At 43.5% G+C, this 23,318-nt stretch overlaps 1 protein-coding gene across 19 annotated transcripts in view; it reads right to left on the bottom strand.

Moving 5' to 3' along the window:
- Window positions 1-23,318, bottom strand: part of SGIP1 (SH3GL interacting endocytic adaptor 1) — a 198,500-nt gene that overhangs the window by 170,475 nt on the left and 4,707 nt on the right. For 5 of the 19 annotated variants that reach the window (XM_070592718.1, XM_070592710.1, XM_070592727.1 and 2 more), the window contains exon 2: window positions 20,301-20,425. In XM_070592718.1, coding sequence (XP_070448819.1) covers window positions 20,301-20,310 — 10 coding nt within the window. In that variant the 5' untranslated portion in view covers window positions 20,311-20,425. Of the gene's footprint in view, window positions 1-20,300; window positions 20,696-20,731; window positions 21,024-21,211; window positions 21,472-23,318 lie in introns of those variants that run through there. The other 14 variants (XM_070592725.1, XM_070592720.1, XM_070592707.1 and 11 more) reach the window with 6 other exon arrangements.

A 23,318-nucleotide genomic window follows, 5' to 3' on the forward strand; every position in this document is an offset into this window, starting at 1 on the left:
ATTTTATATGTGGGACACCTGCCATAGCATGGCTTGCCAAGTGGTGTGTAGGTCCACACCTGGGATCTGAACTGGCGAACCTTGGCCACTGAAGCGAAATGTGTGAACTTAACCGCTGTCCCACCAGGCCAGCCCCAGCACACGTCCTTCTTGATGAACAAGAGGGACAAGGCGCTCTTTTGTACTCAGGGTGGACCTTGAAGGACTTGGAAGAATTCAAGGAAGAGAGTTGCAGAAAACAGCCTTGGCAAAGGTTCAGAGATAAGATGAAGATGGTGGACATGCGAGAACAGGTTTCCTGGAGGCAGTTTTTGCTATGGAAGCCTGGAGAACTTGATGCCCAAGCAATGGAGAAGGAACAATTGAGGTTTTGGACAAGAGCAAGAAGTGAGCAAGTGTGTGTGTGTGTGTGTGTGTGTGTGTGTGAAGGATACATGCGAAGGGCTGGGAGGGAAAGTGGGTAGAGCCTGGGAGTATGAACAGCTTGCAATCTATTTCAGGATTCGAGCAGTGAAATAAGGTCCAGATTTACAGTAGTGGGTGACAGAAATAGGAAAGAAGAACACAGAGAAGTATTTTGAAGAGAGAACTGATAGTACTTGGTGATTGAACCAAGAGATAAGGGAGAAAGAATAAAACATTCTCCTAACCAGTTGAGATGATTAAAGCATTAACAACGTGGCTCAAGATAGACAATCTCCAAGATTACTCAGTTTAAAGACAAACAATTTTATAGATGGATTTTATCCATGAAGAGTGTCTTAAAACATCACATTGAAACTTACAGTCATGCACTGCATAATAATGTTTCTGTCAACAATGCATATATGGCGGTAGTCCCATAAGACTAGTACCATACAGCCTAGGTGTGTAGTAGGCTATACCAGCTAGGTTTGTGTGAGTACACTCTGTGATGTTCGCATAATGACGAAATCGCCCAAGGACACATTTCTCAAAACATATTCCCATTGTTAAGCGATGCATGACTGTAGTAGCAAAGTTGGAAACAGATTTCCAACCTAGTGTCTCTTTCTGCTACTACACCAAGCGAAAGGTCATGGTACTGTATAAAAAATATAGGCAGACTCAAATTTGAATTCTCTGCGCAAGCTATGGGGTCTTATTCTGTCTGAGCCTTGGAGAAAGTACCTAACTCACAAAACTATGAAAGGCAGGGTAGAAGATATTTAACGCAGTAGAGCCCACTGCTTGTTGGCTTTCTTCTCTTCTACACTCAACTCCAAGCTTATTTAGCCTCATCTGGAGCATCTTTCTTCTGAAATTATATAAACTTGTGGATCAAGGCAACACATATTCAGCAACTTCCAGAAGAGAATTCTTAAAGCTGTATTAGATTCCTTAGAGGATTTGCTCAGCGATAATGGAACAGAGTGTGTTCAGTCAATATGGGAGACACGATAATGGGAGTGGTAACGTGACTCAGAGAAAGAGTCACAGACAGTTGCAGGATAAACCAAGCAGCAATGAGCAAGTGGTGCCTGTCCGTGCACATCCCGATGGACACTCAGAGGGTGACCAATGGCAACAGTGCTTCCAAACCCAGACGCTGACCCCAGTGTGCCAGAGTATCAGAGCTGGAAGGGAACTCAAAATCATCACCCCAAACCTCATTATTTTACAGATGAGGAAACTGAGGCCAAGAGAGGGTAGGATAGGAAGGAAGGTGTACAACAAATGGCAGGGAATGAGACTGTGAGCAATCAGGTAGATCTTAGTCAAATTACTGAACTTCTCTTGGCCTCATTGTCAATGACCCTATTTTTTAAATGGAAAAAACAATACCAACTGTAAGAGGAGGCCATAAGTATCACACGAAATGCTTCATGAAAAGTACAGGGCAGAGCTGCTCTGAGGGTCATTTTGAATTCTTTACACTCGCCCCTCCCCACCTGTGTACAGAGTTATCACAAATGCTCTGATGCATGACTGTTGAGGGGCCAGTGAACAGAAAGCCATCGTTCCCCCAGCTTTTGGCCCAGCCCCCTAAAACCACCAGACCCAGGTCAACCATGACCCAAATGTGCAGCTTCTGCCAGCACCCCCTGCATTGCAAACATGGGTGGCAGGGAGTTGGAGAGACAGGAATTCCAAGAGTTAAGAGAAAAACAAAACTTGGCTGATGTATTGGTCTCTGAGGTCTTGGTGGCAGTCAGCCAACTCGCTGTGTTGTGGCCAAGGGGAACTTGAAAATGAAGGAATGGGAAGCATCTTAAAGGGAGAACTTCCTTTGTTTTCTTCCTGGCAGAAGCGTTTTCCTTGTAGTGGTTGAAGTCATTTTTCTCTCAACCAAAAGATGGGATTTCCTCATATAAATTGCCTGTCATTGTACAAATGGAAGAAAAAAAAAATTGACTAAGTGAGTGATTACTCTGTGCCAGGCTCTAAACTAAGCACTTTATATGTGTTGGCTCATTTATTCCTCACCATAACTATGAGATAGGTATTAGTATTGTAACATTGATTTTAAAGCTGAGAAAACAAAAAACAGAGGCACAGAGAAGTACATTAGCTAAGATGGCATAGCTCAGAAGTGCAGGGTCAGGATTGGAAGCTGAGCAGCCTTGCTCAAAGTCCCCTGTCTTATCCACGCTCCGCTACCGCTCCCTAAACCAGCCTGCATGCGGGGAACGGGAAGGGCAGAGACCACAGGACAGGAACACAGCAGGCAGCAGCGCAACGCAAACCAGGGAAGGAATCACGAGAAGAAAGGAGGGAAGCAGAGAGAAGAGGGAGCAGTGCAAGGTGCAGAATAGCACACAGTGCAGAAAAGGAAGATGAAGCAAGGAGCCAAGTGTAGCACAGCCCGGGAAATCACGTTGCTAAATAAGTCAGTAAAGGCTCTTTACAACACAGAGCCAGCAAAACAGGCATGCTCAAGGGCTCAGAAGGGGTGATGCGTGGTGATAAAGAGGTCCCATATGAAGCCTGTGACTGCTCTGACAATGGACAGGAGCCTCACCAGCCCAGCTTCCTGGACGAGCCCACGATGACAGGTCAGAGATCACAGGGCATGGACTCAGCAGTCCCATCCTACTGGGCTGCTTCCTAACTGTGCATGTGACCTTGGCCTTCCTTTTCCTTATTTATCCAATGAGATTAAGAATGACCCTCAAGGAAACACTAATTTGAAGAGATATCTCCACGTCTATGTTCTTTGCAGCATTATTCACAATAGCCAAGACTTGGAAGCAACCTAAAAGCCCAACAACGGATGAATGAATAAAGAAGATGAGGTATATACATAGTGGAATACTACTCAGCCATAAAAAGACGAAATTGTGCCATTTTGTGACAACATGGATGGACCTTGAGGGTATTATGCTCAGAGAAATAAGTCAGAGGGAGACAGACAATTACCATGTGACTTCACTCATATGTGGAAGACAAACAAACACACTGATATGGAGAACAGATCAGTGGTTATCGAGAGGGGAAGGGGGTGGGGGGAGGGTAAAAGGGATAAAGGGGCACATGTGTATGGCGATGGATGGCAACTGGACTTTTGGCAGTGAGCACAATCAGTATACACAGAGGTCGAAATACAATATATACCTGAAATTTATATAATGTTATAAACCAATGCGACCTCAATAAAAAATTTTTTAAAAAAAGAATAACTCTTATAGGGTTATGGAGAGAGATCTGCCATTTATACAGTCCCCCACTCAGAGCCTAGCACCCTGATAAATTATACACCGTAAAAATAGTGACTGTCATTCCTCCCAACGTCGGGGGACTGTAGCCCACCTTTCCACAAGTCAATTTCCCCCTCAGAGAATCTCCAGGCTTGGACATGCGCACACTTTGGGGCCTTGTGCCTTATATACGGAGTTCATCCAAACCATTGTTTCTCCTGCTCTGACTAAAGAACTTGTGATGAGAACAGGAAACACAGCACGCAGGTGAAAAGGCAGTACCTAAGGGCTGCATTTGAATTTACTGCAGAGTAAATAGCATAAATGCTCTATTTCGAGTTTATAAATAAACTTGGAGAGGATCTGCATATTTTTACACGTTTCTAAAATACACATTTTATTATAGTTATTGAGGATGGAGCATCTGTTAGGAATATTAAAATCAAAAGCAGTGTTAAGCCTTAACTACAATGAAGTTATTAATGTGGAATTGGGAACTATAACCCTTTCCAAACCACACAGTCAGAATGACTTTATTTCTCATATTAAACAAAAGTCAACTGGTGATTGAATTGCCTGTGAAATGCTACAAAATAAAAATTCTATTATAACTGAGATGAGGAGATGTGCTCAACAGATTGTTAAGCAAAAAGGGCAGCTGGATGTGTCACTCTAGCACAGAAGTGCATTACCTAGTGAAGAAGGAATGGCAAATTCCCCGTAGTCTGTTGAAATTTCCTTTAACACACAGCACTATTGAAATCTATAAAGTACAGCCTGAGAAACTGCAAACCAAGGTGATTAAAAACAATCAGAACAAAGGCATCCTGGATAATAATTTTGTTACCTCTATGATCATCTACTCATTTTTTTATCAGCCAGAAATTTTCATGTGCAGTATTATAGATGTTTTATAGTATTACAGGAACTGGACAGGAATCTCCTCATATTTAATTGGTATCCAGTGAGAAGAACTAGGTAGGCATGCGGTAATAGTATCACTTATTGGTAACTGTCGATCGCTGTGCTGCAGATGATGTCACCATTTGCCCTTATGTGTGAATATATTAACTCTAATTTCTCAAGGTAAAAATTGAGAGACAATATTACCTAGTGGTTCACAACATAAGTTTGGGAGTCAGATAGATCAGTGTTCAAGTTGTAAATGTTTGGGCAAGTTGTAAACTCTCCGATCCTCTGTCTTCTCATCCACGTAATGGGGATAATTGTCCTAGCATCAACCTCCTAGAATTGTTGTGAAGATTAAATGAGATAAATGCCTATAGAAAATTTAAGAATAGTTTCTGGCACACAGCAGGAGCTCAAGAAATGGTAGCCATTTTTACGTTAATAAATCTGAACTCTACCTGGACATTTCCTCCTCTTGGGAAGGGTGGTGGTTTTAGCTGTACCTACTTGTTAAGAGAAATTATGGAGCATTTCAGGGATAATAGTATTCTTAGTCTTTCTTATTATGCAATATCTGGAGATCTAGATTGTTCTGGGGCAGCTGCCTTTCAGTAAGGTCTAATCAGAGAATAGGAAAAAACGGAAGGAAGAACTAAAGTCAGTTAGGACGACTCCGGGAGAAGAGGTGATTCAGAGGGAACGGCCGTGAAGAGCGATTCCTGTCACCAATCAGCTGGGGAGATCAAGAGTTCACCAGGCATCCACCTACGCACCACAAATGCACCAACCACACCAAAATTCAAAAAGCATATTTCCACAGGCGTTGGTATAAAGAAATGCAAAAGTCTGAGGATTGGATTTAAAGCCTAGACTCTAGGGCAGTGGTGAATAAGAAAGGCTTTCTGGAAAACAGTGGGAAGAAATATCCCTCAGGCTCATAACTCAGCCGGAACAGGTGCTTGCAGTGCAGAGTGGTGTAGCAATGGGCTCTTCCAGAGGGCTGAAATGGAGAGGGAGGCGCTCTCTTTTTCTTTCAGAAAATTTCCTGAAAGGTTCCTCCTTCCTTCTGGAACGGCATAGGAACAAGGCAGTTGTCACGTTGGGATTTGGTTGACACTTATTTAAGAGACAGAACAGTAAGATCAAGAGCCTTCTGAGGAATCTGGAGGAGTCAAGGCACGGATGGAACTCAAAATATGTGCGGCTAGCTCCAGAAACTGCTCAGATAGCAGGTCAGAAACTAGGTAAGCTGGCAGGGGTCAGGGAGCACAGACGCAGAGCAGCTCTAGGTGAGAAACCAAGAACACAGTCAACAGACATTTTCAGAGCACGATGTGGCATGTTCTGGGAAAGCTCACCGAAGCAAGGGTATTGACAGGCACGGGGTGAGTGTAATGTTAACGATGACAACAGTAGTGATGACAACAATAACAGCTATGATCAATTGTATGCAAAGGTCACAGGAAATAGGTTAAATGCAGCGTCACTTAATGCTTGCAACATCTGCCCCGCCTTCCCAGGTGAGGTCCTCTATTTAAAAGGCCCTTTGAACATCCCATCCAGTGCTTCCTTCACAGCACTTTGCTCACTTGCCATCAGTTAGTATCTGTGTTAATTTCACGTCTGTCACTATACTGTAGGATCCACGAGGCCTGTGTTCATGATGTTTGCTCATCATGTACACCTAGTACCGAGCACAATGTTTGGAATCTCAATAAATAACTTGCTGACAATCTTGTGAATTTGTGATAGATTAAAAGCTAAGAAAGAAAGAACCAAACAGAAAAACCTGAAGCGCAGGCTTGCCCACAGGCACACAGTTAGTAAATGGCAGGTGCAGGATTTGAACCCAGGGCTGTTTTGACTTTCAAGTCTGTGCACTTAGCTGCTATATCTTACAAGTAATTAGAAAAAGAAAACCAGAGTCCTTAGCTTAAAGAAGACAGGAACAGGAGCAAGTGCCACCTTCAGGAAGGGGACAGTACCCTTCAGAGGCTAGACAGTTTCAGCACCTTCGAGGAGAAAAGAGGAGCTCCACAGGGGAGGAGTCACAGGCGAATGGAGGGAAGGGAGCCAAGAGGGATCTCAGGCAATGGAATTCAGAGAGGGCACGTGAGGTCTTAATGGAAACATTGTGGAGAGAAACGGAACACGGAGAGGTCAACCTCTGTCGACAGCAAGATCTCTTAAGTGCCTCTATCTTTCTGATCTGGCCTATAGAGAAACAGCCTCGGTGATGAAAGCCGGCCTAATAAACCAACTGGTTCAGTATCAAAATGGCCATCAAAGAATTAAGGTGATTCAAAGCCATTTAAAAGCAAGCACGTGAAAAAAAAACCACATGAAATACTTGGATCTCTAATATCTTCATGTTTTTCACCTGTCAACATGCCTCCGAAAAAATCTAATGCCAAAACCATTTGGATTAGAAAAAGAGTTTGTTCAATAGCTGAATTAAACCTTGACTTTGAGCTGTCGGATCTCAGTAGTGATGGTGCTGAGTGGCTTGGGGGAAGGGTGCCACAATCCCTTCTAAACTCTCTTAGCTTTCCTGAAAATGAACATGAAATTTAAGTAATATCAGAGCATTTATTACTCAAACACAGATTCCAGACAATTTCCTCTCAAAAAAAAAAAAAAAAAAGGAAAAAAACCCCCAGAATGCCATCTGTAGCTACTCAAGTCCATCCAACATCCAAAGCAATTGTTTAAAGATGCAAATGGAAGCATGACTGTCTCCTTAAACCCCTCCAGTGGCTTTCCATTGCCTCAGAATAGATTCCAGATCCATCTTCCCTGCTCACAAAGCCCTGCCTGCCCTGACTCTTGCCTTCCTCCTTTCCTCCGCCTCCCTCACTGGTCTCCAGCCACACTGGCTTTCCTCTTCTTCCTTGAGCTTGCCAAGACCAGGCCTTTCACCCCTGCAATCTCACTCCTGAACTGCTCTGCTCCCCGATCTTTACCTGTCACAGGATGAAGACGCCTCAGCTAAAATGCCTTCCCTGACCACCGAAAGGAGCACTCGCCACCACTGCCCATTCTCTTCCGCGTGATATTATTTTCATTGAGTTGACCACCATCTGAAATTATCTTGTTTATTCATTTGATTTGTTAGTCTTGTCTTCTCATAGTAGAAAGCAAGCTCCCTGAGGGGAGGGACTCTGCATGTCTCGCTCACTGTGTGTCCCACACCTAGAACCATGGCTAGCTCATGGCATGCCACTATCACTAAAAACCTCCTCTGTACTTAGTCAAAATTGATCAAGAGGGCAATGAACTCTATTCATCAATGTGCCAATTGAAGTGGGTTGCCACAAAGATAGCAGAAAACTCAAGAGAAGAGATCCAGATTAAATAATTTGACCTGACAGTTAGATTGAGCAGATTAGACTTTGTTAAAATTATATACAGAACTATACTTGGGTTTCTAACTAGGCCAAGATAGACTTCAGTTGAACACACTTTAATATGTATTTTTAATTGTCCCACTCTATGTTCATTATTAGACATGATATTTTTCCCCAATTTAACAAAATTACATATAACTTTCCTCGTTCAAATAAATAATTCACCAAATTAGGAAAGGTGTTCCTCTCTTGGTATCTAGAAATGAATAAAATCATTTGTATGCATGAAAGGTGGAAGGTATGAGGCGAGGGGTTGACTGTGGTAGGAACACATCCTAGTACTAGATGACAGAATCTTAAAATTAGTTAGCCCTTTCAGAATTATCTTACTTAGCCCTTCACTTGAAAACAGAGTGTCCAAGATACTAAATCTAATAATGGCTCTAATGCTACATTATATTTATACAAAAATGTATTGCTTTCAAAATACTTTCACATATATTTTGTGCTTTGATGTTTATAACCAAGTGAGAAAGGCAGGAGAGCTCAGATCATTTACCATTCTACAGATGGGAAAATAAAGAGATGGTGACTTGCCCAAGAGACACAGACAGGACCTCCAAAAAGGACATAAAAAAATCAATTCTTACCCACCTGGTAAATTCTTGGCCTCATCCTCACGGCTAATAAAGAATGGTGCCAAGAGATGTCAGAATTTTTTGAATCAAAATCAATTTTTCTTTCTACTCCTTTGCTTTCTCTTCCTAATGTTAAATGGCTTATCCAAAGTCACTCACCTGGCTGGGGCAGTGCCACAACCAGAACCCAGTACACAACTCTCACCACCTCACCAAGCTGTCTCATTAAATGAGAACCAAGAATTCAGACCATACCATGTGACCCATTAATATGAGCCATTCTCGCTCAGTACACAAATCAAGCTCCAGCTGGCAGTCTGAATGTCTAACGACAGGGGAAAAGTAAAATAAATTATGATGCAGCGGAATAGTGTTATACAACCAAAATAATTATACAACCAAAATAGCAAAAGAATGCTTTTGGAGATTATTCATGAAGATAATAATGATAGTTCACATTTCTTGACTAAGCATTTACTCTGTACCAAATACTGTTCTTTATGTATATCACATATACATAGTATATGATTATATAATATATAACGAATATGTAATAGATATCATATCTACTGTATCATATAATAACATAATAATAACTAGTTATATTAAACTCATTTAATCCTTTAATAACCTTTTCAGCTAGGGATTATCTCATACAGAAGAAGCAACTGAGGCACAGAAGGGTTAAATAACTTGCCTGAGCTCACACAGTGGGCAAGGGGAGAGAGGATCTGAATGTGGGAAGTGTGTCTCCAGATCCTCCACTCTTAACAAATAGATGTGCTGCCTAGGATATTGGTTACTGCCTAAGGTAAAGTAAAAAAGTCATGTGCGTGTGTATGCACACACATATGTATACATATATGCATCTGTCTATATATATACTGATAAAATTGGGTTCTTTAACATAGATATGCATTTTGACTACAAAGCTGTGAAGAGCTAGCGTTTATTGAGTTCTTACTCAATAGGCCAGGTAAGTGCTAAGTGCAATCTATACACTATCTTATCTAATTTCTCCAGAATCTTACGTGGTAGGTGTTACTTCACCTGCTTTACTGATGATATTGCTGAGGCTTAAAGAGGGTCACATCGCCCCTGGAGCCCACGTTCTACACTCGGCAAATTGCAGCACTGACTGGTTATTTCATAATAACGAGTTTACGGGTGATTTCAGTTTCTCCTTTTTATCTTTCTATTTTCCAAGTTTTCTGCCATGAAACCCAGTCTTTCTTAAAAAGAGAGGAAACAATTGGATTCGGGCAGAAGGTGTGAGACACCATATGAACTGCATGCTCCTGGGCCGTGTGTGGCTCTCAGCCAGAGTGATCCATGCAGCAGGAGAGCCGGGAGCACAGCCTGGGGACCGCCTAGCATCCAGGAGCCACACTGGAGCCTTTGCCCAGGTGGAAGGGAGCACTAGCTTCCCAAGGTCACACAGTGGGGTTCACCCAGGTCGCTCTGACTCCAGAGCCAGTGCTCATGACCTTCCGCTCTGTGGCCTTGAGGGTAAGAAGGGAGGCTGAGGGAGCACAGGAGGGGGCACCTCCCACTCATCCCAGGGGATGGGGGGCTTCACTGAAGACAGACACTGTGGTTTGATCCTGAATGACTCAACACAGAGTGGGGAAGGAAGAGCTCAGTCCGGGGAGAGAGAAGAGCCAACGTCTCCCTCCAGTTGGGCTGTGGCGGTGGCTACGAGGCTGCAAGGCGGCCAGGTGAAACTGCTGCACAGCGCGCTGCAGCCTCTGACTCCATCTCAGGAGCACGGGACCAAGCACAGGCAAGCGAGGAAAGCGAGCTCCCTGGTGGCTGTGAGGAGGATGGACTGGAAGAGGAAGCAGCGAGGTCCGATGAGGGATGGCCCAGGGAGAAAAGAGTCAAGAGCTATTTAGGAAGGATAACCTGCCGCTCGTGAGGGCCTACTGATGTGAAGCGGGAAGGAAGGAGGAATCAGGAACGAATCCGAGCACTGACTCTACTTGGCTACCTGGTTGGCACAGTCCTTTGAAGTGCGGGCACAAGGAGGCTACCAGAGACCTGATGGGCAAAGCCGATAGTGCCGGAGGAGGGTGCTGCCTGCCACAGGGCTCGCAGACCATTTCCTACCGTTGCTGCCACAACCAGTGCTGTGAGCGATTCTTCACACGTCATCTTTCAGCGATTCCCCAAGGGCATCAGTAAAGGCTGGGTGCACAGCTGGACCACGTATACTGCAGTTTTAGTCACTGTATTTCAACTTTGGGAAACTGCCCACGGTGGGGAAAGCAAAGTGATGTCACCTCATGTGCCAGCTCCAACCACCTGGCAGGGGGGCCTGGAATATGATGTTGACATAGATGCTGAGGCCAGAGAGAAAGACAGCTGTGATTGATTAGTGCTGCCCTCCGTGGTCAAGAAAGGGGTAGTGTAGCACATGGACAGTGAGGATAGAGGATGACAGAATATGCTAGTAACGAGCAGGATGGTGAGGACAGGAGGGAAATCTGTAAGGCCTGCCCGCAGAAGACGTGCAGTGATAACCCACTCGACAAGCAAAACAGCAAGTGGTAACCCTAGTCACTGATGCGAAGAAACCCACATGCAACATCAAGCTGAGGGAGAACCAGCTGAGAAAATCACTGGCATTTGCATCAGCGTTTTTCAGATGTTTTCATATTTATTATCTCATTTGATCTTCACAACAACTCTACGAGGTAGGGAGCCAGCATTGTTGCTTCCTTACAAACGGGAAGGCTGAGGCCACCGCAGTTCCAGAACTCGCTCAAGGTCACACAGCTTGTAAAGAGGAATAGCCCCTTCAAGTCCTGGTCCTTCCCACCACACAGCACTTACTCACTAACAGCAGACGCAGGAGCCAAGGAAGCAGAGGCAAGAGCTATAAATGGCCACATTGTATGTGGACTCAGGAGAGCGACGACCCTGGGGACACATTCATTTGTGTGTTTTTGGGCAGCCACCCAAGCAGCCTCAGCACCTTTAACGTGAAAGACACCGTGGGTTCCAAGTCTTTGTCTATTCACAATTTTGGAATCACTACTAAAATAAACTTTGACTTGTTCTCTTAAAGAGAGAATAAAAATCCTTGGGTAAGTCGATACATTTGGCTTTGGTTTCCAAACCTGCAAAATGAGGTTGGACTAGATTGGTTAATTTTCAATGGTGGCCTGCACCATCACGTTCTTGTGAGAATGGCCGAGGCTTTTACAGAATGGCAGCGAACCCCGACCTGCCCTTCCAGGGAGAAAGGGTTTTTGTTCATAGTGGGAGCCGGGCTTTTTGAGAAAAGGTTTTGTAGAATGTAAGCTGTGGAAAGTCTAGAGTCCACCGGCCACGATAGTGATTTCAAGTGTCCCTTCTCATCATAAAATTCTAGGAAATCCCAGTGCCGCTGAAAGGAGCCCCTGGGGTAGAAGACTTCTGTGTTAGGTGGCCTGCTCCAGGCTGGAGGCTGATCTGAAGCATCACGACCTGATCATAAAATTAACTTGCTTAGTTCTGAAGAAGATTTTTGAAATACCATGTCAAATTTAGACGGTCTGCTGTTTGCTTGTCAGCCGGAGATCCAGGCCAAATAATTTCAGATGTGAGCAGGGCCTTCCAATTACACTGTTATATAAAGAAAGAGCGCTTGACTAGGCGTCAAGTGTGGTAAATAAATGCTGGTTCTGCCACTTGGTAAGGTGGTCACCTTGAGGAAGTCACTTCACCTCATTAGGCCCTAGTTTCCTCCTGTTTGAAACAAGGATGGTAATACCTATTCTTTCCACCACACAGCGATGACATGAGAATAAAATATGTACACAAAGATGTGACAACATATACTTGACTCTAAGCTTCTGAAGACAAAGACCACAGCTGCCTTTTTTGCTGCCACATTCACAGTATCTAGAATAGCACCTGAGACTAAGGAAAAAGCTCCAGATGGACCTGTTGAATGAAGGAAGCATTTTTGAAAGTTTGAAGTCTGTGCAAATGTCACATGATCCTATGACAATGTCCTAAGTGAGCACAAAATTTTCCTCATTATACTATTTGTTAGAGATATTTAACATGAGTCATTCTGCATGGTCTTTTCTAAAAATCCTAAAATACCACTCCTGATACATAACAGACGTTGATATGGAACAAAAGTAAAAATTAAGGTCTTTGGTATATAGTCGAAACATTTGGAATTGATGTGTAACTCTGACTCTGAAGTTGCCCTCCCTATGGGGCTACTTCTCTCGTGTGGAAATGTTCAAGCCTAGAGTTGTAGCTGAACTCTCAGCTCTAACTTTGAGCTTGGGAAGAATGAGTCTGAGAGGCAGCATCATAAGATAGTGACAGAACTGGTTTCAGAATGCCAGGCTTCTGAATGCCCACCTGTCCCTGGACACCTGGATAACACAGGCTTATGCTGATTGACTTCTGCAAAAGGAAACTGGCTTTCTGACCATTGAAAGAGACTCATCGGTGTGTATTTGTATATCACTTCTCTGAGTTCCTCTCTTGAACATTCCGCTACCCTTTGCTCTGGACTCACTGGCCTCCTTGCTGTTCTGCCACATCCTGAGCCTTCCCACTTGCCCTTTCTCCTGCCTCCTTGGACAACTCCTCCAGATGGTTACATGGCTGCTCACTCCCTCCACTCTCTCCCTGAAGTCTTCGCTCAAATGTCCTCTCAGCGAGGCTTTCCATCGCTCCCCATTTGCAACTGCAGCTGCATCCACCCCACTCCTTCCACCACTTCATCTATCCACTTTCTCCACTCAGTGCTTCTCCACGGTCCTCATCCCCATCTAACGTACTCTGCATTCCATTTTATCATCTCTCTCCTGCACCAAACAGGAAGTTCCATATAAGCAAGAATTTTTCTCTGTTTCGTTCACTATTGAACCTCTAGCACCTAGAACAGTGCCTTACACGCACTACGCATTCCGTGTATAATTTTCGATGAATGCGTAAAGAGATCTCGGCTAGGAGCTATGGAGGAGAGTTGCATGAATGCACTGTTGCCTTCCGATAAAGCAAAGATGCAAAACTGACTTGAGACATACATGCAAAAGAACAGTAGAGGAAGAGCACACCAACAAAAGGCAGGCAGTAAAACAGCTGATTATTTTCGTGTCAGGGACAAGAACATGTTCAGGTGGGAGGAAGAAGAGTCAATCATTCGAATTCAAACCTTGGAGGGAGTAGATATGGGGAGTTCAAAATCAATGATGCCAGAGACGCCTAGAGCTGGAAGGTCTACAGGGGTGGCAGATCCATGCTCTCCCTGTGTTTGCAAGGAAGCAGAACCCCAGGAAGGCAGAGCAACCTTCTCAGGGCACAGAGCCAAGGAGTCACAGAACACGGACTCAAGCTGAAGTTGACTTCTGGGTCCACGCTCTTTCTACCAAAACGTCCAAACTGCACGAATTCAGCAAACACACTGGGCTTCTGTGATGCACAAATTCTCTAATCAGGAATAATTGGTGTCTGAAAAACCTCACATACTTTGATATTGCCGCTACATGCTACATGCACAAATACATCGTACCACATCACACTCATTTACATTCGCTTGTTTGTTTAAAAATGCTTTCCCAGATTCCAAGTCAAACTCTCTAGCTCTAGAAGCTACTATTTTCAGATTTGGTCATAAAGCAGAGAAAAAGAAAGAAAGCCTAGGTGGGATGGAAGAATGAGTGAAGTGGGGAAAGGAAGGGGAGAAAAACAAGGAAAGCAGAAGGAGCGAGAAAAGAAAAAATATCTGCAGGATATTGACAACACGCCTCTGGCAATTTCTGGGAATTTCTTTGAATAGCTGTGTTATAACTTGTCTCTTTCCATTATGAAATCATTTCCATGGAGCTAATCACCAAAATAACTCAAGTTCAAGTACATATTTTCAAATGAACTCTATCTGTTCTTTTGTTTCTCAAAATGTATTATCTGTATCCCACAACTTAGTATTTCATAATACATTATCTTTTTCCTAATTACTTCATGTTTATAGATCTTGTTTCTCCAATGAGAATGTAAATTTGACCATTTATTTTTCTTATATCCACCATAATTCCCCAAATAATATCTTATAAGGTACAGTTTGAAGTCATCGGAATAATTTATACCTGGTTTTATTCACTTACCCAATAAATAAACATGCTAAGCGTCCACCATGCATCCAGAGCTAAGGATACAGAGCTGAAGATGACAGACCAGGTTTCTGGCCTCATGGCACTAACTTCCAAGTGAAATTCAGCCCATGCACCAGGGAATAACCATGGATCATAAATGCAGCTCTGAGAGACAGGGGACTGAGATGGACTCCGTGGCTCAGTGTGTGTGTCTGGGGATAACAAGGATGACAATGAAGGCCTCCTGGGGAGGTGGCACTTTTCTGGGATCACAAGAGAATCAGTTATTCATAAGTTCGCCAAAGAGAATTCCAGGCAGAGCAACAGCCCTGAAACAGGGCAGTATTTGCTCTAAAGACTGAGACAGACAGTGAGGCTGTCGGTGTTAAGTGAGGCATTCGATGGGCCTGAGGAGGTACCTCAAGCCCGTGGACTGGTTCTTGGGTGCTGCGGATTGAAGAGAAATGAGAAGATCTCGAAGGTTTTTAAACAAGGAGGTGACATGATACAAGGCATTTAAATAGAGACACTAACTATCTTTCTAACACTCTGTAGATGCAATTAAATGGTACACATGCTCCAAGAATGGGTACTCACCCCTCTCCAAGTCTAAACCTCCTTCCCCAGTAGCTCTCTTACTGGTAAGCAAGCCCCCTTGAGCCCACAGAAGTATTTGGTAGTCAGCTGTAAACCGGTTAGACCCAATACTTCTGCCCCACACCCTACTTTCTCCTCAAGAGGACCCTGCCCTTAGCATGCTCCCCAATTCCCTTCGGTCTATGCCCCCTTCCTTATTCAGTGAATGTCTCCTCAGAGACTTTTTCAGACACGGAGGTGAAATCCATTGCAATCCCTTAACCTTTTCCTCCCTTCCAGCTCTTTTACAGTCATCTCAGTAAATTCTCTCTCCCTTTCTTAATTCCATTTGTGAATTTACGTAATGAAAGTAACCATGATTTAACAGCAGTAGATGTGACAAAATTGAATCGAGAGAAGGTAAACCTCAAATATGGAAGCAAAATTGAACACAATTGAAAAACCCAGTGTCATGAGTTGCTGAAACTTCTGAAAATATACCTAAAAATCCCCTTCAAATTTTCTCTCTGTCTCCTCATTGTCCTCTAATTAAACCTCCTTTCCCTCAAAAAGCAACATTCAAAATTGAAAATATAGTTAATGCCATCATTCTCTTCTGGCTCATTACTACAGTAACCAAATTGTCCTTTACACTTTTCATAGGAAATATTTAATATTTCAACTAGATAGAGCATTAATAGTCTTTGAAGGACTAGTGTGAGAATCTAACCATCATTTATTTCATTATTCCTGTGGGAAAACTCGTTTCAAGCGAGCAATTCACAAACAAACTTTCAGGAACATAAAAACTGTGAGCTGGTGACTTCCTGAAACTTGTTTATTTGAAACATGGATAGTGTATATGCCAAATTCAACGGAAAGAATTATCCAGAATCTCCCTGCGTGGTTTATCTAAGTTAATTTTTTTAAAGACTGCATACTCTTTTTGGAGATTTAAAGCTGACCCCTGGGGGTTGATGGGAACTTTTACATTTCAGGAGGCTTTTTCTGACACAGTCTCCAGGAAGGCGAGAAATTACATAAGTGATGGAACATACACTAGAATCTCACACGCGTGCTTAAGGTTTTCCAAAATAACTTCACCATTTGTGGGAAGGGAATCAGCAGGAGAGTTAGAAGCACTCCCTTTAAACCTTCCTAGCTGACGAGAAAATGAACAGCTCCAGCTTCAAAATGCTTTCTTCTTTTCTGATCACATCAAAGAATTTTCTAAATAAATAAAACTCCATTTCTAGATAGAAAAAAAAAAAGCCTTTACTGTTATAAGGTTCATTGCAACAACAGAAAGTCAACTAATTTAGAATTGTTCAAAATTTTCTAAGTCACGCTTTTGGCGGTAAAAGGCATTAACAAGGAATTAAAAGGTCTGGTTCTGTGAGCATTCAGATTTAAAGAGAGAGACAGAATATGCATCAAAGAAACGAAGTCCTAGTTTTCAGTTAGGTTAACATGCCCACCTCAACACAAAGGAAAAAGAAAAGGTCCCTATTTCAAGTGTTATGAGGGATCAAAAATATGAGCTTTGTTGTTAACTGAACTTGGGTTCAAATTCCATTCCACCATTTTCTCCTCAATGTATTAGTTTTGATTTTTGCAATTTAGAAAAACTAGTACAAAAGTGCTGCATGCAGAATACACTGATGTGTAGGTTGCTGTGAACAGAAAATTGAATAAAAGTTATTAAATCACCTTGCATGTTGCAATTAAACCCAGTATACCCTTAAAAATATGCGCGTTGATTTTAAAAATTCTTAAATAGGATGAAACTTTTGGCACCCCAAAACTTATCTTTCCAGTACAGAACCTATGAGTCTGACTATGGAACTGAAAACATAAGCACTTTCAGTCTACTTCCATACCGACCAGAGAAAACTGCCCAAGCTGCCTTACAAATAAACAGACGTCCTAAGAAACCTTGGCTTCACTGAGCTTAGAAGGGGTGGCTAACATGCCATTTTCAAACTTTAATAATGATACGTGGAAAACAACAGAATCCTTGAATAGTTGCCCTAATCACATAGACTGCATTGTAAGCTTAGCCAACACATACACCCTTTAGCAAATAATTCCCTCTGCTCCTCCCCTTTCCTTCATGTTCATACTGCATAAGGCTCCGTATCATGTGTCATTCTTTAGGAAAGACACAACTCAGTAGCAACCACTGCCAAAAAATAAACGCAGGAATTAACGAATCAAGTCCCTTAAAAAATGTTTTTAAATAAAAATATTTTAAATAAACTATGAGGCTACAAACTACTGGTGACCTGCTTGAGGTCCCTGCAGAATTATTTCACTGCCTTCTACGATATTGGAATCACCGGGGAGGTAGCAACGTTCTTCATCTATGACCGGGATTTCCAACAGGCATTCAATGAATATCCTGTTCCTTCAAAATGAGAACACAAAACTAAACTATGAGCCATTCCGATGAATATTTGTTAAGTTTTGTTTTACACAAAGTAGAGAAGCAGCTTTGGAAAGTTGTCATGGCCATCCCCTCTTGAGCAGCAGACTAAAACATTTTAGTGAATATAGAAGTATATTCATATACGAACGCAAATGTAGGTTCTCTTTCTTTCTAGAACTGTGTCAGTGTGGATGACTGTATGTGTGTGTACCTGTGTGTGTGGGTGACACATGTACTAGTTGAGAAGAGACATCATTTTAACTGTCTAGATGTTGGGTAACACCTTCTCGGAGCTCACTGATATTCCAGCAGAGGGCTGCCATGACAGGATTTTAGGATGCCTTTTAGGGGGTTCCTTATCTTTCCAAGGTTGTCATGATAGATGTAGCAGCCTAGCTTCCCCTAGGGATGAGTTGAGTGGAAATAGTAACTGCTATGCCACACCTTCAGAGCATGAGCAACTCAGGTGAAATTCTAGATGCAATATCAGAAACATGCATATATTGCTCCAAAGACCAGCATCTAGGTTGGAAGGCCATTGCTAGGCAAACTGATTTCTGGTTAAGGTTCTCATCTGCCTTTCTAAGGTCACCGAACCATTAAGATAATGTCTTGAAAAGCATTTAAGCAGGAACTATGGGTAGACAAAAAATCATTAGTTTCATTTAAATTTCTAGGGCAATGAGAACACCTGTCTAACTTCTTTTGCAAGGATCTGATGGAAGGCAACTGCATCCATAGTGTCATCTCTAATTCATAACGGTGCTAAGATAACATCCTTCGTTAGGCACATTCGGCAAACCCAGAGCTACAGTGCTAATCCAGCTCCAACACAAGTCTTTGTTACAGTTCTCATTTCGGTTTAGGCAGCTCAGATAAGCTCATCACAGGGCTTAGAACTGACCTTCTGGGATGGCACAGTAGGAAATATTACCAACAGAATCATTAATGAGCACCAATAAATATTACTTCCTTCAGAGAAGATACTTTAACTTCATAGTTTGCAAGACAAGAAGTAAGATGAAAGATCTTCCACTTTCCCATGTAAGATTAAAATCTAATTAGAACGAATGAAGATTTATTTTCAAGAAATGCTACATGAAATTTAGCTGGAGAAACACACTATCTCTACAGATCGTTTTTTGGGGTTTTTTCCTGAAGAAAGTAATCCACAAGAGCCTTTAATTGAAAGGGACATCAGTAATACTATTTTTGCTTGTCTTCCATGTAATTCAAAGATTAAATCCATTCTGAATTAATAAAAATGATTTAATCTTAGAGCACTGGTAATTTCAGTTTAGGCCTATATTTAAAGAACTAGCTCGAGAACCCTTTGCAAACAAGACCAGGCTCCATAACAAAATGCTACCCAATCGCTCCTTGAAGGTTATTTTCTAAAATCTGTGGGCCACGACTGTAGCATTCTTCACTCCCCCAAATCACATTAACAATGTTTCACATGATGACAGAGAGAGAGCGCAAAGAATTCATTTCTGCCAAACATGTAGAGGCTACACTGCTGTTTTTTTGAAACCATCCTCTTATTCCATTTTAGTAAATTTCTAAAGAATGTTTAAAATCTGTAGGACAGACCTGAGCTTAAGAGGTGGCCTCTCTGCCATTTTCATGGCTGATTTGAGACCGATTATGCACTCGATTCTGCTTTGTGAAATCCAGGCTGGGGACAAATTTCTGCCTGTCATCTTAGGAAAGGCCAGGAGTTTTGCACCATCCTGTAGTGTGAAAACAGAAAATAAAAGCCAGGGTAGGGCTGCCTGCTTCTTTCTCAATCAGCCGGCTGCTTTTCTGAGGCAATCTTGGCTTCACTCTCTCAAGCTTGGAAGGGTAATTTAGTCGAATAAAATATAGTTTAAACAACATCTCCCCAGGGAAAGTTCCTCGTTACACTTAATATTGAATGCAAAAAGGTAATCAGTAAGTAATCATTCGATGCTTGGCTGTGGCTAAGACCCATTGCACAGGGAACTCATTTAGGAAGCAAAAAATTCTTTTTTTTAACCTGATAAGACCCTGAATCAGGAGCCAAGAGGCCCGGATATTTTCCTCATATCGCTCATTCTGTTGCAATGACATCCCCATAAAACTATAGCTTATGGACGAAATTCGCTGTACCTCTCATCCCAAGAATAAGATGTAAATTGCAAAGGTAAAAATATCTTAGAAGAATTTTTTAAATTTTTAAACAGTTCACCGAAAATGACAACATGGATAACTCTGTTGATGACCTCTCCTGCCTAAGTCAATTTCAGAAAACAAGTTTCCATTGTAAATGTTTAATCAGCGTAGTCCCAGGAACCCGGAGCAGAAAACCCTATCTTCTCTCCCAACTTACTTGCTCTGCAAGCTTTTTCCTATCTCTATCTCAGCTCCCTGCAAGCACTTTATGTTTTCCTCTCTCAAAGGAGCTGGGAGCTCTGTAGGTTCTGAGCTCACAGAAGCCCTGTGGTTTGATTCCATTAGTCTGAGCCCTGGTCCGCTGCAAGCAAACTGCAGCATTTCTGCTTGCAAATCCTGGCAACCAGCTTCTAGACCAGCCACAAACACAGGCTGCACACATTCTTCAACGGTGTTCTGCCCAAACCTTGCCTAAAGCCAGTCAACCGCAGCAGAAAGCATCCTACCTTCCATCATGGTGGCAGAATTGCATTCCTTAATTTCCAAGGAGTCTGAAAAAACACAGGAGGATGCAATTTCAGGTCCCAGCTAAGTCCTCACAACGCTGCTGCCGAGAGATCTGCTCTGTCCACTGCTGAAGCCAAAGGAGACAAGTGTTAACCCCAAAGATAGGCCATGGATGCTGCTGGTGCTGCTTCACCTACAGGCTCCCACGAAGATGCTGCGAGAGAAAGGGAGAGGAGCAGCGAGCCGGCCGAGCTGCACCGCCTGCGCTGCCTCGGCCAATCCCTTCAGCTCTGGACCGCGTCACATGGTAGCCAGCCTGCATCTCCTGACACAATACCCCCGGAGAGCACACAGAACCTATTTCCCGTCCCCGTTCCCCTCCACCCCCAGCCCCTCCCGCTTGTCACCAAACGCACAGCCCCTTCCCCACCTGGTGACGCACTTCCCCCGCCCCTCCTCTTCATCTTCTTAAGCCTATTGCAGCGGCTGGGTACCCGAGATTAATTATCAGACGCTGCCACCTTCACAGGGGACTGCGTGAAAGGAGCACCTAGGCGGCTCGCTGTGCAGGGGATTTTTTTTTTTTTTTTTTTTAGAAAAACTTCTTAATAATGCCTTGCAGCCTGAAGTCTAAGCGGCACACTTTTAAGCTCCCATTCCCATCTCCTTTTGCCCTGAAGGAATTCCAAATGTCAGCGTCCCTGGCCTCCGCACACATCTGTGAGTCTCTCTCTCTCATTCAAGAGAGAAAAATCAATCCGGCTGACGTCACATCATAAACAATTATCCCCAAAAGGATGATGCAGAAGAAATTTCACCCCAGCTGCCTTCAAGAGAGCCAGGGAATTAATCGCGCATGACATGCCGGAGGGCTGAACTGTCATTAAAACAAAGAAACAAAAGAACGCACCCGAGTGGGGCTCTGGAATCGAGCCCGCCGCGCTGGCGATAATTTCTGGGGCGGAGGGCGGGGAGCGGGGAGCGGCGGGAGGGAGGCGGTCCCCGAGGAGGACAGCTGTGCTCGCCGCTCCCCGCCCCGAGGGGCGCCAACAGGACCCCGCGGGCGGGCGCCGCTCCGCTGTCCTCCGGCCCCGTCCTGCGTGCGGTGCCCCGGCTGGAGTGGGGCTGCCGCTGCCGACTGCTGTCCCAGTAGGAAACCAACTTTCCTCTAAACCACACGTTTGTCGCGACGCGCCTCTGGCATCAATCAGCATCTGCAACCGCCATCCAGCCCATTGGTTCACCCTGGTGGAAATCCGGAGGGAGGCACTTGTGCCAGTTCTGGCCCGAGGGGTGGGTGGAGCCCGGGGTTGTGCAGCTTCCAGGCATTAGATCTGGGTACCGGGCTCCTGCCTAAGTGGGGAAGGTTATGGCACCCGGGCTGAGAATCTGTCACCTGACTGGTCCCCAGGGACCCCAGGAGCCTTTCAGAGGGCCCAGGCGCCGGGTCCGGAGAACCTCGCTTCCCTTCAAGTGGGCTCTGACAGCTAAGGAAGAAGAGGTGTAAGGAAGGGAAGGTTTCTTTAGAAGCCTGGGAAGCAACAGCGGAAGTGGTTATTTCTCCCTCTACAATCTAGCAACATGGCTAGGAGAAAAGCCACTACATCACAGAGCAATTGTGAGCATCAAATGGAAGAACTTTAAAAAGTGAGATGCATTACAGCATGAGTGTTGAGCCTCTAATACTACTATTAATCATTATGTTATCAATATAACCATGCACTTACATTGCTCAGCCCTGGACATAGTCTGGTTCTTTCCGGTCAAAGCAAATATAAGGCATCGGTGTCTGAGAACTATGCACACTAGACAGCATAACTGAAGAAGCTGACTGAAGTAGCACGTTAACGGTTAAAAAACAAAAAACAAAAACTTAGTTCCTTAGCAACTCAGAAGTTTTTAAAAACTCATTGTTCTCCCCGAGGACACATATTTCAAGGGCCTCTGAACTTCAAAATGAAACTCTCCAGGGAGATGCAAATACGTGTGCCTTTTTCCTTATATCTATGAGGCAGTTGAGTTTTAAAAGAGGGAAAAAATTCCAAAGTAAAACCTGTCTTGAGTACAACTCACACTGCTCTGAAAACTGCAAAGTATGGTTGCAAAAAAAAAAAACAAAAACGGTTGATTAGTGTGTGTGTATTCAGCCAATTTTTTGTAATGGTTAAGAACATGCATAGATATTGGTGTTAGGCTGAGATCAAGTTCTGTCTCTGCCACTTAATGAGCACTGTGACCCTGTGCAAGTGATGTAATTCTCTGTGGCTCACACTTTTCCTATCTGTTTTTGTAGATAATAATAATACCAAGTTCATAGGGTTATACATAGCAGTAATAACAAAGTTTCATTAGTGGCTTACTATATGCCAAGCAGTGTTCTAAATCCTTTGCCAATAAACTATTTAGCAATGTGTCTGAAGCATAATAAACCCCCCACGTTAGCTTTTTAATATTGATATTATTACTACTAATGGGCTGTCAGAGGCATCAAGGAAGTTTGCAGCCAACAGAGAGTTATACCACATGCACAGAGAACAACTTAGTGAGAGACCCAGAGCACATCCAGAGGTGTTAACAGTTGGAGAGTTCTGAGACACTGCTTTGTAGAAGAGGATTGGAACCAAACGAGGGTAGTTAGGGAGGTCCTCTTACAGAGATGGAATTTCAGAGTTCAGAGAAAATGGAATGGGCTTGGAAAGGCAGCTCTAAATAGGATAGGGAGTTCTGAAAAAGCTAAATGGCTCATATAAAATCTGGAGGTAAGTGCAAGCATGAAATGAGGAGATTGGAGGCAGTCAGAGATGTGAGAGGACAGGGGAGCCGTGAAGCCCCACTGTCCGCCTTCCCTCACCGTCGTAGGCTTGACCATGTGTTGGAGCAAACATCTCAGGTACATTTAGTACGGGCGCACATCAGTTCCATTTTAGACGTCAGCAGGCAGCTAGCTAGAGACAGAAGGACAGTGCAAAGAGTCTTTTGGTCAGTGGGGTGTTTGTAGGAAAAAGAAACATGTCTAG

Source organism: Equus przewalskii, chromosome 24, assembly GCF_037783145.1.
Source record: "Equus przewalskii isolate Varuska chromosome 24, EquPr2, whole genome shotgun sequence".
Taxonomy (NCBI): Eukaryota; Metazoa; Chordata; class Mammalia; order Perissodactyla; family Equidae; genus Equus; species Equus przewalskii.